We start from the raw sequence: 15105 nt of genomic DNA on the forward strand, positions 1-15105 counted from the left end.
CCCGCGCCAGCCCGGGGAGGGGGCCGGGCCAGCACCCGCGTCCCCGCCCGCCGCCCGGGAGAGCCGGCCTCGCACGGGCGCTCAGGCTACCGCCCGAGCCGGGGAGGGAGCCGCGCTCCCTGGGCGGGCTTCCCGGGAGCAGGTTACTTCTTAACGCACGGCTGCCCACCCCCAACCCCTTATGTAACACCGGGCCGGGTGGCGGAGCCCTCCCGGGGAGTCCAGGGCCCAAGTCCCACCCCGGGCGGCCCCCTGCCGGCCGCTGCGCCGCCCCCTCTACCGACTCGGCCTGGAAACGCCAGCGCGAGCTCCGCCTTTCCCTCCTCTCCCGGCTCCGAGCCGGACCAGCGCGAGCACGGCCTCGGGCGACTGGGCCGGAGCCCGCTCCCCAGGCCGGAAGGGACAGCGCTAATCCTTCCAGAGAACCCCGGCCCCGGCCTTCCCAGCTTTCAAGAAGGGCAGGCTGTGGGGCGCGGCCGTGTTCATGCCTGCGATGCGATTTATTTAGACGCGGCCTTCTCCGGGCCAGGAGGCCAGGCTGGCAGAGCAGCTCGCACCTCAGGGGCCGCACAGCCTGTCAGCCCCGAGGTCTGGGGTTGGCGCTGTCCGCTGGGGAGGGGGAATGGGCCTCACTATGGAGGACAGAGCGTGGGCACTTGAGTGCTCCGGGCAGGGAGGGGTTTCCAGCCCCTGCCTGGGCTGAGGCGGGTGGAAGCCAGGGGCCCCAGTGTCCAGCTTATGTCCACGGATGCTGACGGCCAGAGCTGGGGGCTCTGGGCACTCGTGGGCCCCCATCTCCCGGATGCTCTCATACACGTTTTCCAGGGGGCCACTGTCCACACTCCGGCCCCTGAGTGGGAGGGCCTCATAGGCCGAGTCGCTCCCCAGGGCTGGAATTGCTCCCCTGCCCTCGGGGTCCAGCAGGGCTGTAGTGGGTCCTGGGTCCCTCCTTTTAGGCTTGCACACCCTGGAGTACAGGATGTCCACCTGGAGCAAGGAAGTGGACAGGGGAGGTGTCAGTACCATCCACTCTGCAGGGGACCTTCCCAGCCCCACCCACCGTGCCGACCCTGGCCCCCTTTACCTGAGCGGCTGGGGACTCCTTGGCCCTTCCCTGCTGTTCTTGGGGGCCCTGCTCTGTGCCCTTGAGCTTCTGGACGCAGGCGTATTCAGCGACCACAGGGCTGGCTGCCAGGCCAGCCCTGGGGAAGGTCGCCAGCCCCACGTTGGAGTAGGTGGCCATGGGGCCCATGGTGGGTGTGGCAGCAGGTGGGCCCCGGGGCAGCTCTCTGTTCGGGAAGGCAGAGGTGGCTGCCTGCAGCCTGGGGAGGGCCCTGGACATCTCTGGCCAGTGGGGGCGAAGGAGATCCATGCTGGCAGGCCGCTGGGCTGGGGGTGGGGTCAGGGCAGAGGTCACTCAGGAGCAGGGAGCAAGTCTGGCCCAGGGTTGCGGGTGCGCGCAGCAAGCCCCACCCAGCCGCCCACACCCGACGCTGGGAGACTCCAAGCACGGCTCTGCTCACCTCTGCAGCCCTGCGGACCGGCACGCAGCTCGTGCAGTCTGGTGTCGGACTTGCTGAGGGAGCGGAGCTGGGTCCGTCGCAGCAGTGCCTGGGGGCAGGGCATGCAGGTCGGTTCCCAGCCAGCCCCGCCCCGGCCCTGGGACAGCCAGGCACTCACCGCTTCCGCCGGCATCATGCTGCCCTGCAGCCCGGCCCAGGGCCTCCGCGCCCGCTTCCTGGGGGCAAGAGCGTGGTCAGGCCAGGGAGGCAGAGCTGAGGGCGGGGGTGACCGGCCTCGGGTCCAAGGCCCAGGGCGGAGGCGCGTGCAGAGATGGGTGCATGGACTTGCCTCGGGCCCCTCCCGAGCTGGGCAGCGGAGGGCGGGCCTCGGTCAGCCCTCGAGTAAACCCGGGACAGATGGACGTACCTGCCACAGGCTGTGCACAGCGCCCACAGCCAGAGGAGCAGGGCGCAGCACCCTAGGACCCAGAGAGCAGGAGGGGCTGAGGGCACCCGCAGCCCCATCCTGTGAAGCCAGGGGCCTGGGGGCAGAAGAGAGAGGGGCACTGCGGGCAGGCTGAGGGCACCAGCCCCGCCCCTCCCCCTGGGCTCTGACTCAGCACAGGAAACCCCACGCTCACAGCCCTCCCTCCCAGAGGCACCCACCTTCCCGCCTCTGGCCAGGGCTCCTGGGGAGGTGAGTGGAGGGTGCTCTGCCCAGCCCCCATCGGAGCCGGGGAGGGTGACCACAGCAACGGAGCACAGCCAGTGAGGAGGGGCAGGGCAGCTGGGTGCTAAGGCCAGCTGTGGTCACCAAACCCAAGATCTGGGGAAGCCCCAGGGCCTGCGCGCCCCAGGCCAGACCTCACTGGAGGTCACCACTGCCCGGGGGTGGCCCCTTTTCTCAGGTGATGCCCCCAAGCCACTCACTACAGAGCTCAGCACCCCAAGAAGCTGGAAGAGGGGCAGGAGGCAGGAGGGGGCTGCTGTGGGCACCGAATGCCCCCATCCCCCTTCTCCCTGGCTCTCCTACCCTGCCACAGGATCTCCCCCTTCCTGGGGACTTGGCAGAGCCTTTGGGAGTGAGGGACACCCATGATTGGCACAGTCCGGCAGCAGGGAGGCAGGAATTGGGGGGTGGTCTCTGGAGGTCGATGCCAGTCTGCCCAGACCTGGGGTGTGGAATGTTCTCCCAAAGGGCCCAGCTGACTAACCTGACCTGGCAGGGCCTGGCCCTCCCAGACCCCAGCCCTCTGATGACCCAACCTCGGTGGGCACCGAGGGCTTAGGACCTGCCCAGGCTGGAGGCCAGGGCAGGCACTTACCAAGGCTGTGGGCCAGGCTCCTCCTCAGCTCTGTCTGGGGCAGGCCAGGAAGGCCTTTGTGCGGCTGAGCTCCCACCTCACTTCCTGCCCCTGCGGCTCAGAGCACCTCCCCTGCTGCCTCCCACCCACCTGCCTCGGCCTCTCGCCTGAGACTAGAAGAGACGGAGTCAGCGTGTGCTTCCAGCCAGCACTGTTCTGAGAGCCCCGCTACGGCCCCTCCACGCACGGGGAGGCGGCAGAGCAGGGAACTGCATGGTCAGTGGCCCCCGAGCAACGGCGCGGAATCCCCAAAGCTGTGGGGGCAGCTGGGGCCACCGGCCTAAGTGCTGTCAGCGCCCGTCAAGGGCCACAGTCGTCCCCACGTCTCACCCACCAGAGCATCACCACGCTCCACCCGTGTGTGGGTGTCAGCCAACCTGGCGGGCCCCCCAGCTCTGACCCACCTTGGTCAGAGAAGGGACAATGCTGGCCCTCCTAGACCCTCCGACCCTGGGCAGGGGTGGCAGCCTCACCCAGGCCCTTCCGGCCCAGCCTGGCTGTCACCACCTGCGCAGCCCCTTCTCTTCCCTGAGACGCCGCAGCCAGCCGAGCCTCCACGGAATGACACTGCGGCGAAATCGCTTTAATGTCCTGGATAAGGAGATGCCCAGACACTGGCAGGTAGGCTTGGTGGACAAGTGTCCAGAATGTGACCCTGCAGCCCTGTCTCCACTCGGCAGCGTCCACAAGTCCCAGGTCAGCAAGGCTGGCCAAGAGGGCACGCCTGGGAGTGGGCCGGCCCCTCTTCAGGGGCATCTGAGGTATTGGGGTGACAGCAGGTCTTCCTGAGGGTGGCCCACACTGGGGTCCCGGGCTCTGTCCATGGTGCTCGTGGGTCTCTAGAACTCAGTCATCTTCTTGTGGGTGTCGGCCTTCCTCTGCTCCCGCTGCAGGCCGGCCTCCTGAGCCCGGAGCTGCCCCAGCTGCCGCTGGGCTCCCGCAAGCTTCTCCTCCAGCTGGGCTGCCGCCGCGCTGTGTCTGGGGAGGGGCGGCCAGTCAGCACGGGCTCCTGCACCGCCCCCCTCAGGCCCCCACTCCCCAGGCCACTGTGCCCACTGCTGGACGCTTGGGGCCAGTGACCACCCGCACACGTCTGGCAGGCAGACACGGCCACCCCGGGCCCACCCTCTGCCCTGAATCAGCCCCGCATGTACCGGCCGGCGTTTCGGGCGAGGGCCTCCTGGATGCCCCGGATGTCCCGCTGGGTCCGCTCAATCTTCTCCTCGGTCTGGAAGAGCCGCAGGCTCAGGGCCCGCTTGGCGCTCTTGCTGGCATGATACATGTCCTTGCTCTTCCTCCCTGGGGTGGCCTCCCCAGACTCCAGGGCCGAAGCCTGGCCTTGCAGCTTTTCGTTTAGGAAGTCAAACACATTCCGGGGTGGCGGGCGGCCCCCAGGCCTACCCCCCCTCCCCCGGCACCTGGGGGGCCTGCTGGCGCCTGCCTTGCCGCCCTTGGTCCGCTTCTGCAGGATCTCCGCACACCGGTCCAGCGACTTTCCTCGAGGCAGCACCACGGCGTGGATGGGCTCCACCCGGCCCTCCGCGTGCCGGCCCAGGCCTGGGGGAGACACGGGGCTGGCACCACGGCTGCTGCGGCAGCACCCCCACCTAGGGCAGCCCGCACTCACCCTTGCCAAACTCGTAGCCCATCTTGGCGAGGAGTCTGGAGCCGATGCCCCGCGTGTGCACCTCCCAGCCCGCGAAGGCGGAGCTGCAGGTCCCGGGGTCCGCAGGGCCCGATTCCACCACTGCAGGAGACAGAGCAGCGGCTCGGCCAGGTCAGAGGTCTGCTCGGCGCCCTGGGCTCTGGCCAGTGTTAGCCCAAGAGCTCAGCTACTGGGCAGGGCCCTAATCCCCACACCTAGGGCTCCCCGACAGTCGCCCAGGCCTACTGTGGGCACGTGACAATGGACAGTGGCCTGCTGCAGCCCACACCCCTCAGGGCGGCACCTGGTTGCACCAGGGGCCTCCACAGGCCCTCCCCTGCCCTCACGGAGAGTGGCCAACCCCACCTCCATGGCTCACTCCTCTCCTCGATCACGTGGACGTGGGGCTTCAGCAACCCCCACTCCCATCACAGACGCCTGGGGACACCTCCCAGGCTTGGTTCTAACCTCTCTGAGGGCTGCACACCGCCCCAGCTCTTACTCCTGAATGTTCAGCCTGGCTGCCTGCCAGGGCCACCAGACACAAGGCCCTAAGTCTGGGGAGCCACCCGGCGGAGCTGGTCCTTCCTGCACTCTACGTCCACCAACTGGTCACTCCTTGAGACTTCCTTGGCAGCCCCAGCATCGGTGGCCCCTCCCCTCCCACGGCCACGGCCTCGCATCAGCGAGACTGCACTTGTTGACTCCTTCAAGACCACGACTGGCCTCTGCATCCCGGGCCTCTGGATCTGCTCCAGGCCCTTCGCATCCTGGGGTCCGACAGCCCTCAGCTGTGCCTGCCCCCCACCCCCGATCACAGGGGGCCTCGCAGCAGCCACTCACTCCCCAAATGTCTCAGAGTGACCACCCCCACCTTCCTGGCCTCTGGGTACCCCGAGCTGCTGCCACACCTCGGGCGTAGCTGGAGTCATCCACGCCGCCGCTGTCGGAGTCAGAGGACTCTGCGGCCTCCGTGCGCAGTGGGGGCAGGATGCTGTCCCCCTCCACCACAGCCTCCCTCAGCAGCAGCGAGTCGAACTTGACTGTGTAGTAGCCACTGTCCACATCTGGGGGCAGAACAAGCCGCAGGTCAGCCCCAGCCGGGAGCCTCGCTGCAAGTTGGGAGCAAGACGCTCATCTTGGGCCCAGAGCCGCAGTCCTGACGCCCAACCTGAAGGAGGCAGGGAGTGGCCACATGGTAACCACACGCATGAGGCACGGGAGTTTCCCAGGAAGGGCCCTGTTAGATAGAGCCCTGCGGCTCCAAGACAGCGCCAGCCTCACCAGTGATGCGCGCAGAGTGCCAGAGGCCGTCCTGGTGCTTGGCCAGACATGCGGAGCCGGCCTGCAGGGAGCTCAGGTCCGGGTCCTGGAAGGGGCGCAGCTCGTCCAGAGAGACCACCTGCCCGTGGGAGAACCTGCAGAGAGGGCACAGTGGGCAGTGGCTGAGACATGGCCCAGCAGAGGCAGGTGAGCCCAGGAGCACTGAGCTCATCCACCTGGACTGCCCTGAAGGGGGAGAGACAGGGAGCCAGACAGGCACACTCAGGCATATATGTGCACGCACACGTATACACATGCACTCATACATGCATACACATGCATGCACATGTATGCACATGCACGCACACTCACACGTATACAATGCACTCACATATACACGTGCACTCACACGTATACACGTGCACTCACTCGTATACACATGCACTCACACACATAAACATGCACTCACATATACACGTATACACATGCACTCACGTATACACATGCACTCACACATACACATGCACTCACACACATACATGTGCACTCACTAGTATACACATGCACTCACACGTATACACGTGCACTCACACATATACATGTGTACTCACATACACATGCACTCACACATGCACTCATACACATGCACTCACACGTATACACATGCACTCACATGTGCACTCACTAGTATACACATGCACTCACACTTATACACGTGCACTCACACGTATACATGTGTACTCACATACACATGCACTCACACATGCACGTATACACGCACGCACATGTATACACATGCACTCATACACATGCACTCACACGTACACGCATGCACTCACATATACATATATGCATGCACTAACATACTCTCACATATATGTGCATACATGTTCACACACAAATATACACTGTCATACACATACACTGACACACACTCTCTGTCACACATATACACATGCACACATGGCCACACAGTAACACGCACACACTAAATACACACATGCACATACACACTCTTGCGCACTTGCATATACACAGTTGTCCCTTGGCATCCCTGGGGGATGGTTCCAGGACCACCCTCAGATATCAAAGTCCCCAGATGTTCAGGTCCCTTATGTAAAAGGTGCAGTATTTGCACAGAGCATCCTCCTGTTTTCTCGACATCATCTCTAGGTCACGTGTAACACCTCGCACAAAGTAGATGCTGCGTAAACATGGTTATATTGTATTTAGGGAATAACAACAAGAAAAAGTTGGTTAGTACAGAAGGAACCATCCTTTTTTTCCCAAATAGTTTCGATCCATGGTTGGCTGAATGCATGAATGTGGAACTCATGGATGCCAAGGGCCAACTGTATACAGGACACACATATACACACACACGGACATGCTTGCATTTTCTCTCTCAGGATGGACTTGGCCACTCTGAGCAGCATCCTGGGCGCGAGGACCGAGGTGGCAGCAGCCCTGTGGTGGCGGCTGCCAAGGCCCCACCAGACGGCAGGCAGGCAGTGGCTGGCTGCGTGGGCGTGTGCCCACACGACAGGTCCTCCTAGTTGTAAAAGGGGTGCCTCGACTCTGAGAGACCAGTGAGCGAGTAAAATTAAAAACAAAACCGAGACAGAGAGAGGAGGAAGAGGAAATGTGGGGAAGACGTAGGACTTCCACCTTGAACTTTGCCAAATAAAGACATGAACAGCTCGCCACCCGCTGCCACTGCTGCGCCGTCCCTTCAAGTGGAGACTGTCCCGACCCTGCAAGAGCAACCGAGAACTGGCATTTGCCGCGCGACACAGGCTGTCTTCCCAGGTAGAAACCAGCGGGTGGAAACGAGACAGACGCGGCAGGAAAGTGTTTCGAGTCTCCCACAGGGAGTCAGAGACGCCCCGACGCCTCCCCAGCCCAGCAGTTCCTTCCCACACAGGGCACTGCCAACGACCAGCGGCTGCAGCAGCGACAGGCCGTGCCCCAACCGCACTGCGGTGGACACAGGCTACAAGGCCCGTTCTCTGGGGAGCCAAGGAACATGCTCCAAGGGAGGGCTAAACCCAGAGGTGAATTTGACTAAAGATCCCCCTTCAACACACACCACATCCGTTAACCAAACCTTTCTGGAGGAATATTCCATAGTATCGGCAGACTTAAAATACGGTATACTCTTTAACCCAGCAAGTGCCTCTAAGAAACGATCTTTTTAAAGTAATAATGTTTGCAAAGATTTGGCCACAAGGATGTTAATCAAATATGAAAAACCTGGAAACACCGACATTTCCAGCCTTGGAGAGTAGTTAAGGACACATCCATGAGATGACTGCGGAACAGAGAACGGGTGCACCGCACACAGGACAGCCGCGCACGGCAGAGGCGCACCACACAGCTGGGAAAACGTGGCCTACAGATTTCACAAAGAAAAATTAAAACCTAGATTTCATATATGGAAAACCCAACTCCATCACCCACCTCACAACATTCATGGAAATACATTCCAGAATAAGTAAAGACTTAAACCTGAAAACAGCGTTTAGAACTAAAGTGGGTTCTGAGTTTCAGCTGTGGCCAAGTAGAAAGGCCATTGAATCCTCCCCACAGAAAAACAATGTAAAACTTGACAAAACTGTCAAAACTCACCCATTCAGAGTTCTGGAAATTGACCAAAGATAACACACTGAGAAGAGATTATTCTGGAAAAACCGCTTGGCTTTAGGTCAGAACAGTGGGAAGTCTTCAGCCTCTGCACCTGTGGCTGCCACCTGCTCCCACTCCTGGGTCAGCGCACCTGAGGTTTGCTCGTGTGGGGCAGGCTGCAGAAACAGCAGCAGCAGAGGGTGGATGAGGGACAGCGGGGACAGCCAGGGCCTTGTAGCTCAGTGATTAACTTGATGAAAAACCCACCGGGACACTAACTCTGATCATCTGGGGTTGTGGCCTCAGTTGGGGAGAGCACTGGGCTGGTCAGATATGTACCAGGGAGACCGAACACGACAGAGCCATGGAGGAACTCGGCTCTCCGCGTAAACTATTGCATGTGTTGGTGGCTCCAAGAGAGGCCGTGGGAGAGTGAAAGCAGAGGAAGCTGGGGACTGGCGAACTTGTGATCTGCTCCCTGACACACACAGCTTGAGCGGCTGAGCAGGGAAGCCTTTGGCCTAGAGGTATTTGAGCACAACCTCTGCCTAAATCACTGTCTGACCAGGACGCGGCACAGACACCGAAGCGGTACCTAGGAAGCCAGGCTAAAAGATAAACATGAACTAAAAAATCTGAGCAGAGATATCAGAGCCTGCACACTATGTAGAGGGAAACAGGTTTTGCAGTTTAGTCCAGAAAACTTAATTAAAACAAACAACACAAAACTCAGGAAAACAGTTCAGAATCCAGATACATAATAATCATCTGACATATCCAGTTTTCAACAAATTATGATGAGACAAGCAAACAGGAACGTGTGACCCATATTTAGGAAAAAAAAAGTTGATAGACTCTGACTCTGAATGGGCCCAGATGTTAAATTTAGCAAAGACTTCGAAGCAGCTATCGTAAGTATGTCCAAAGAATTAAATGAAAACATAACAATTACTCAAGAAATAGAGAATCTTAAAAACGTGGATATTACATAAAAGGAATCAAATGGAAATTCCAGAGCTGAAAGCATAATCACTGACAGGGAAGATTCATTAAACGTGGGGAGGGACGTGGGGAGGGACAGATGAACAGGTGCTGCAGAGGGTTCAGGGCAGTGAGACCACCCCGTGTGACCCTGCGTCAGCAGATCCTCGTCATCACTCATTTGCCAAAACCCACAGAATGCACACCACCGAGAGTGGCCTGATGTCGACCACAGAGCTGGGTGCCAGTGCCGTGCCGGTAGGCGCGTGGATGGTAACAAGTGTATCGCGTTGGCACTGGGTGGTAACACGATGGGGAGGGCTGTGCGTGGGTCAGGGCCAGAGGTACATGGGAAATCTCTGTACCATCCCTCGATATTGCTGTGAAACTAAAGCTCCTCTAAAAAAATGAAGCCTATTTTTTAAAAAAATCCACTAAATGAACTCAACAGTAGATTTGAGATGACAGAAGAAAAAAGTCAATAGAAATTTCCCAATCTGAAGAATAAAGAGAAAAAAAGATTGAAAATAATGAACAGAGCTTCAGAGACCTGCATGCCGGTACCGACCCTCAGCAAATGGGCAACAGGAGTCCCAAAGGGAGATGAGAGAGGCAGGAAAAGTTATTTGATAAAATAATGGATGAAAATCTCCCAAGTTTGATAAAACAAAATAAAACATCAATCTATGGATCCAAGGTTACTCAAGCCCAAATAGCATAAAGGCAAAGAGATCCGCACCTGGACGTATCCCAAACTACTAAGGCCAAAGACGGACAAAATCTTGAAAGCAGCAAGAGAAAAAAGTTTTTTCAACGTACAAGAAAACAACAGTTTGATTGACAGATGACATCTCATCAGAAACAATGGAGCCAGAAGACAGCACAATGACATTTTAAAATGCACATTGTAATTGTGAGGCTGAAGAAAGAGCTACTTAAGCGAAAGAGCAACCACTAAGAAACACAAAAAAGTACAGCTAAAAAACATTAAACAGAGATGGATGTCACTAGAAGTGGAGTACGCAGCTCCAAGAATCCATCTCCCCACTAAAGCAATAATTAAGCTGTCAAAAAGTGTCACAATCAGGCCCAGTATAGTGGCTCACGCCTGTCATCCCAGCACTCTGGGAGGCCGAGGCTGGAGGATCGCTTGAGCCCAGGAGTGTGAGGTTGCTGTGAGCTAGGCTGCTGCCACGGCACTCACCCTGGCCCGGGCAACAGAGTGAGACTCTGTCTCAAAAAAAAAAAAAAAAAGCTTTTAAGTCAAATGTAAATATACTAAAAAACTAAAGGAAACTCCAGGAAACTCGAGAAAACAGAAGAACAACGTCTAACCAAATAGAGAATATTAATAAAGTGAAATTATCAAAAGGAACCAAATAGAAATTCTGGAGCTAAAAGGTATAATGACTTTAGTGACAGTTTCACCAGAGGGTTCAACAGCAGATTTGAACAGGCAGAAGAAAGAAACAGTGAACCCAAGAAAGGTCAACTGAATTTATCCAATATGAGGAGCAGAAACAAAACAGAACGAAAAATGAGCAGAGCCCAGGGGGCCCGTGGCACATCACCAAGCGTATCAGTAAGCATAACAGGAGTTCCAGAAGTAGAGGAGAAAGAAGAAGGAGTGGAAATAATATTTGAAGACGTAAAGAATAACGGCTGAAACTTTCCAAATTTGATGAAAGACATGAATCTACATGTCCAAGAAGTCCCGTGAACTCCCAGCTAGTTTGTAAATTCAAAGAGATCCAGACTGAGACATATTATAATCAAACTGTTTAAACCCAAAGACAGAGAATCTTCAAAGCAGCAAGACAGAAGTGACTAGTTTTGTACAAACAATCCTCAACAAGATTAATGGCCAATTTCTTATCAGAAATTATTGAAGCCAGAAGGTAGTGGGATAATATATTTAAAGTCCTGAGAGAAAGAAGTGCCAACCAACAGTTCCATATCTGGTAAACTATCCTGCAAAAATGATCAAGATCCCAGCTATGTGGGAGGCTGAGGCAGGAGGATCCCTTGAGTCCAGGAGTTTGAGGTTTTCAATCTGTAGCACACACCTGTGAACAGCCATTGCACTCCCGCCTGGGCAACAGAGTGAGAACCTGTCTCTAAAAGATAGAGACAGTAAGACATCCCCATATAAACGAAAGCCGAGGGAGTTCATAGCTAGTAGACCTGCCCTACAAGAAATACTAAAAGGAAGTCCTTCAGGCTGAAAGTACGCTAGACAATAACTCAAGCCATATGAACACTGATAAAGGTAACTGCATGGGTAAATATAAAAGCCAGTATTATTACATTTTCAGTTTGTAACTCATCTTTTTTGCTACATGATATAAAAAAAATGCATAAAGCAGTAATCATAATCAGTATTTCTGGACAAAGTTTTAATTTTTAACAGTAATAATATAAGGGGGCAGGGCGGTATGGGGCAGAGTTTCTTAACACTACAGAAGCTAAGCTGTATTGATTCAAACCCGAATGCTACAAAATTAAGATGCTGATCATATTCCCAAAATAATCATTAATAACAAAAAATAGGCAGAAAATGAAAAAAGAATCAAAATACTAGAAAAAGTAAACATTAAAGAAGGCAATAATGGAGGATATGAGAAAAAGACATAAAACATAAAGAAAACAAGTAGTAAATATGGCAGAAGTCCTGTCTTATCAGCAATTACTTTAAATGTAAATGGATAAAATTCTTTAATTAAAAGGCAGAGGTTGGACGAATTGATTAAAAATAGTATCCAACTCTATACTATCTGTAAGAGACTCATTTTGGATCCAAAGACAGGTAGGTCGAAAGTGAAAGGAGGCCGGACGCGGTGGCTCCCGCCTGTAACTCCACACTCTGGGAGACTGAGGCAGAAGGATCGCTTGAGCTCAGGAGTTCAAGGTTCCAGTGAGCTATGATGGCACCACTGCTCTCCAGCCTGGGCAACAGAGCAAGACCCTTTCTCCAAAATAAATAAATAATAGATAAAATAAAATAAAATGTATTGAAGTTGCTGGGTGAAATGTTTTACAGATGTCTGTTGGATCTAGTTAGTCCATAGGGCTGTTCAAATCCTCTATTTCCTCATTGATCTTTTTATTTGTTGGTTTGGTTAAATTTGTAACTATTTTATTCTTTTTGATACTATTGTAAGTGGAATTGTTTTTCTTACTTACATTTTAAGATTGCTCCTTGTTATAGTATAGAAACACCACTGATTTTTATATGCTGATCTTGTATCTTTTCCTGAATTTCTGTATTAGCTCTGATAGGACTTTTGCGGATTATTTTTGGATTTTCTAGATGTGTGATCATGTCATCTGTGAACAGAAATAATTTCAGTTATAACTGACAATTTTGTTGAAAGCCAAGACAGGCTGAAAGCCAGGCCTCTTGCACGAAAACAGCCAACTTACAAACGCAAAGGAAAGGCTTTTGAAGGAAATTAGAAGTGCACTCCAGGGAACACACGGACGGTAACAAAGCAGGACAGCCTGTTGCTGACGGGGAGACGTCTGAGTGGTCTGGACAGGAGATCAAACCCGCACAACATGCCCTCGAGCCAAAGCCTGATGCAGAGCGAGGCTCTGCCTCTCCTCCATTCTGTGAAGGCTGAGGGAGGTGAGGAGGCCGCAGGAGGAAGTCTGAGGCTAGCTGGTTCGTGAGGTTTAAGGGAAGAAGCTGTTTCTGTAACATACAAGTGCGAGGGAAGCAGCAGGTGCTGGTGGAGAAGCTGACGCAGGTCACCCTGAAGGTCTGGCTGGGTCCTGGATGAAGGCGGCCACACTAACGACAGGTTCTCGGTGCAGACGGAGCAGCCTTCTGCTGGGAGATGCCACCCAGGACTTTCACAGCTAGAGAGGAGTCAATGACCAGCGCCGAACCTTCAAAAGACAGGCTGACTCCCTGTTAGGGGGTAATGCAGCTGTGAAGTTAAATTGAAGCGGCGCCCATTTACCATTCTGAAAATCCCAGGGCCCTTAAGAATTTCGCTAAATCTACTCTGCCTGTGCTCTACAAATGGAAAAACAGCCTGGATGACAGCACATCTGTTTACAGCGTAGTGTACTGATATTTAATATTTTAAGACCACTGTTGAGGCCTACTGCTCAGGGAAAAAACAAGATTCCTTTCAAAACATCCCTGGTCACTGACGTGCACCTGGTCACCCGACAGCTCTGGCGGAGACGTTCAAGGAGATAAATGTTGTCTTCACACAGCTGATACAACACCCACCCTGCGGCCCACGGGTCGATGGGCAATTCCAGCTTTCAAGCCTTATTGTTTAAGAAACACCTTTTGTAAGGCTACAGCTGCCACTGGAGGGATCCTCTGGCGGAGCTGGCAAAGCAAACCGACACCTTCTGGAAAGGACCCACCATTTTAGGAGCCGTTAAGAACATCCGTGATTCACATATATACATATAACATATCACACGGCAGGGCGTTGGCAGTGTCCTGTCACGGACGACAGTGAGGGTTCCAAGACCTCAGTGGACGAAGTAGCTGGGACGTGGCAGGAACAGTGCGAGAACCAGACTTAGAGATGGAACCTGAGGGCGCGGCTGGGATGCCACACTCCCATGAGAAACTTTCCCAGCTGGGCGGAGGTGCCTCACGGGTGAGCAAAGTAAGCAGCAACTTGAGATGCAATCGAGTCCCGGTGAAGATGCTGTGAACGCTGCTGAAATGACCACAGAGCACTGTGAGCGTCACATGACTCCGTTGATAAAGCAGCGGCAGGGTTTGAGAGGCCTGACTCTAATTTCGAAAGAAATTCTACTGTGGATAAAATGCTATCAAACAGCTTCGCATGATACAGAGAAATCTTTTTTTTTTTTTTTTTTGAGACAGGGTCCCAGGCCCCACTATAGCTCACAGCAGCCTCAAACCCTGGGCTCAAGGAATCCTCCTGCCTCAGCCTCCTGAGTAGCTGCGACTGCAGGTGCCACCACAGCTGGCTAATTTTTAATTTTTTGTAGAGATGGGGTCTCGCTATGTTGCTCAGGCTAGAAATCTTTTTTTATTCTTTAACAGATGGGATACCGCAATTACCCTGATTTGATTAATACACATTGTATGCCTGTATCAAAACATCACACATACCTTATAAATATACACAAATATTACGTACTCATAATGATTAAAAATAAAAAAACAAAGAAAAAGAAAAAGATGGGGTCTTGCTATGTTGCCTGGGCTGGAGTGCAGTGGCTACTCACAGACATGATCATAGTGCACTGCAGCCTCGAATTCCTGGACTTAAGTGATCCTCCCACCTCAGCCTCCCAGGTAGCTGGAACTACAGGCGTGTGCCACTGTGCCTGGCTCCAACAGAGAAATCTTTCATGAAAAGAAGAGTCAGTCAACGTGGCAAACTTCACTGTTGTCTTAAGAAATTGTCACAACCACCCCAACCATTAGCAACTACCAGGCTGACCAGGCACCAACATGGAGATGAGACCCTCCGCCAGCAAGGAGATCGTGATTTACAGGAGGCTCAGATGATTGTATTTTTTAGCAATAAAGTATTTTTTAATGAAGGTATTTACAATTTTTAGACATGATGCTACTGCACACTGAAGAGACTACAGTGCAAACGTAACTTTTATTTTATTTATTTATTTTTTGAGACAGAGTCTCACTCTGTTGCCTGGGCTAGAGTGCTGTGGCATCAGCCTAGCTCACAGCAACCTCAAACTCCTGGGCTCAAGCGAT

The 15105-nt window shown here is 54.3% G+C and overlaps 3 protein-coding genes across 3 annotated transcripts in view; all 3 read right to left on the reverse strand.

Annotated features, from left to right (window-relative positions):
* Positions 1-296, reverse strand: part of SLC2A4RG (SLC2A4 regulator) — a 4122-nt gene extending 3826 nt beyond the window's left edge. Inside the window, exon 1 of the mRNA XM_012654599.1 lies at positions 285-296. The gene's annotated coding sequence lies outside the window, so the exon portion shown is untranslated. The remainder of the gene's footprint in view (positions 1-284) is intronic.
* Positions 297-516: 220 nt separating this feature from the next.
* On the reverse strand, positions 517-2078 carry LIME1 (Lck interacting transmembrane adaptor 1). Its single transcript, XM_012654600.1, has 5 exons — positions 1937-2078; positions 1681-1796; positions 1524-1611; positions 1085-1389; positions 517-987 (listed from the first exon to the last, which is right to left on the reverse strand). The coding sequence occupies exons 1-5, from the start codon at positions 2025-2027 to the stop codon at positions 559-561; spliced, it is 1029 nt and encodes a 342-aa protein (XP_012510054.1). The 5' UTR covers positions 2028-2078; the 3' UTR covers positions 517-558.
* A 1366-nt stretch (positions 2079-3444) lies between these two features.
* Positions 3445-15105, reverse strand: part of ZGPAT (zinc finger, CCCH-type with G patch domain) — an 18366-nt gene continuing 6705 nt past the window's right edge. The window contains exons 3-7 of the mRNA XM_012654601.1: positions 5796-5929; positions 5423-5578; positions 4494-4613; positions 4021-4423; positions 3445-3844 (exon numbers count right to left, since the gene is read on the reverse strand). Coding sequence (XP_012510055.1) covers positions 3706-3844; positions 4021-4423; positions 4494-4613; positions 5423-5578; positions 5796-5929 — 952 coding nt within the window. The 3' untranslated portion in view covers positions 3445-3705. The remainder of the gene's footprint in view (positions 3845-4020; positions 4424-4493; positions 4614-5422; positions 5579-5795; positions 5930-15105) is intronic.

The sequence above is a fragment of the Propithecus coquereli genome, unplaced genomic scaffold (assembly GCF_000956105.1).
Source record: "Propithecus coquereli isolate 6110/MARCELLA unplaced genomic scaffold, Pcoq_1.0 Scaffold442, whole genome shotgun sequence".
NCBI lineage: Eukaryota > Metazoa > Chordata > Mammalia > Primates > Indriidae > Propithecus > Propithecus coquereli.

Coding starts and splice junctions, on each gene's coding strand:
- LIME1 (XM_012654600.1), bottom strand. CDS start 2,027: ATGGGGCTGCGGGTGCCCTCAGCCCCTCCTGCTCTCTGGGTCCTAGGG. Junction 1,797..1,936: donor GTGGGCGCTGTGCACAGCCT/GTGGCAGGTACG, acceptor CTTGGACCCGAG/GCCGGTCACCCCCGCCCTCA. Junction 988..1,084: donor AGGAGTCCCCAGCCGCTCAG/GTAAAGGGGGCC, acceptor TCCTTGCTCCAG/GTGGACATCCTGTACTCCAG.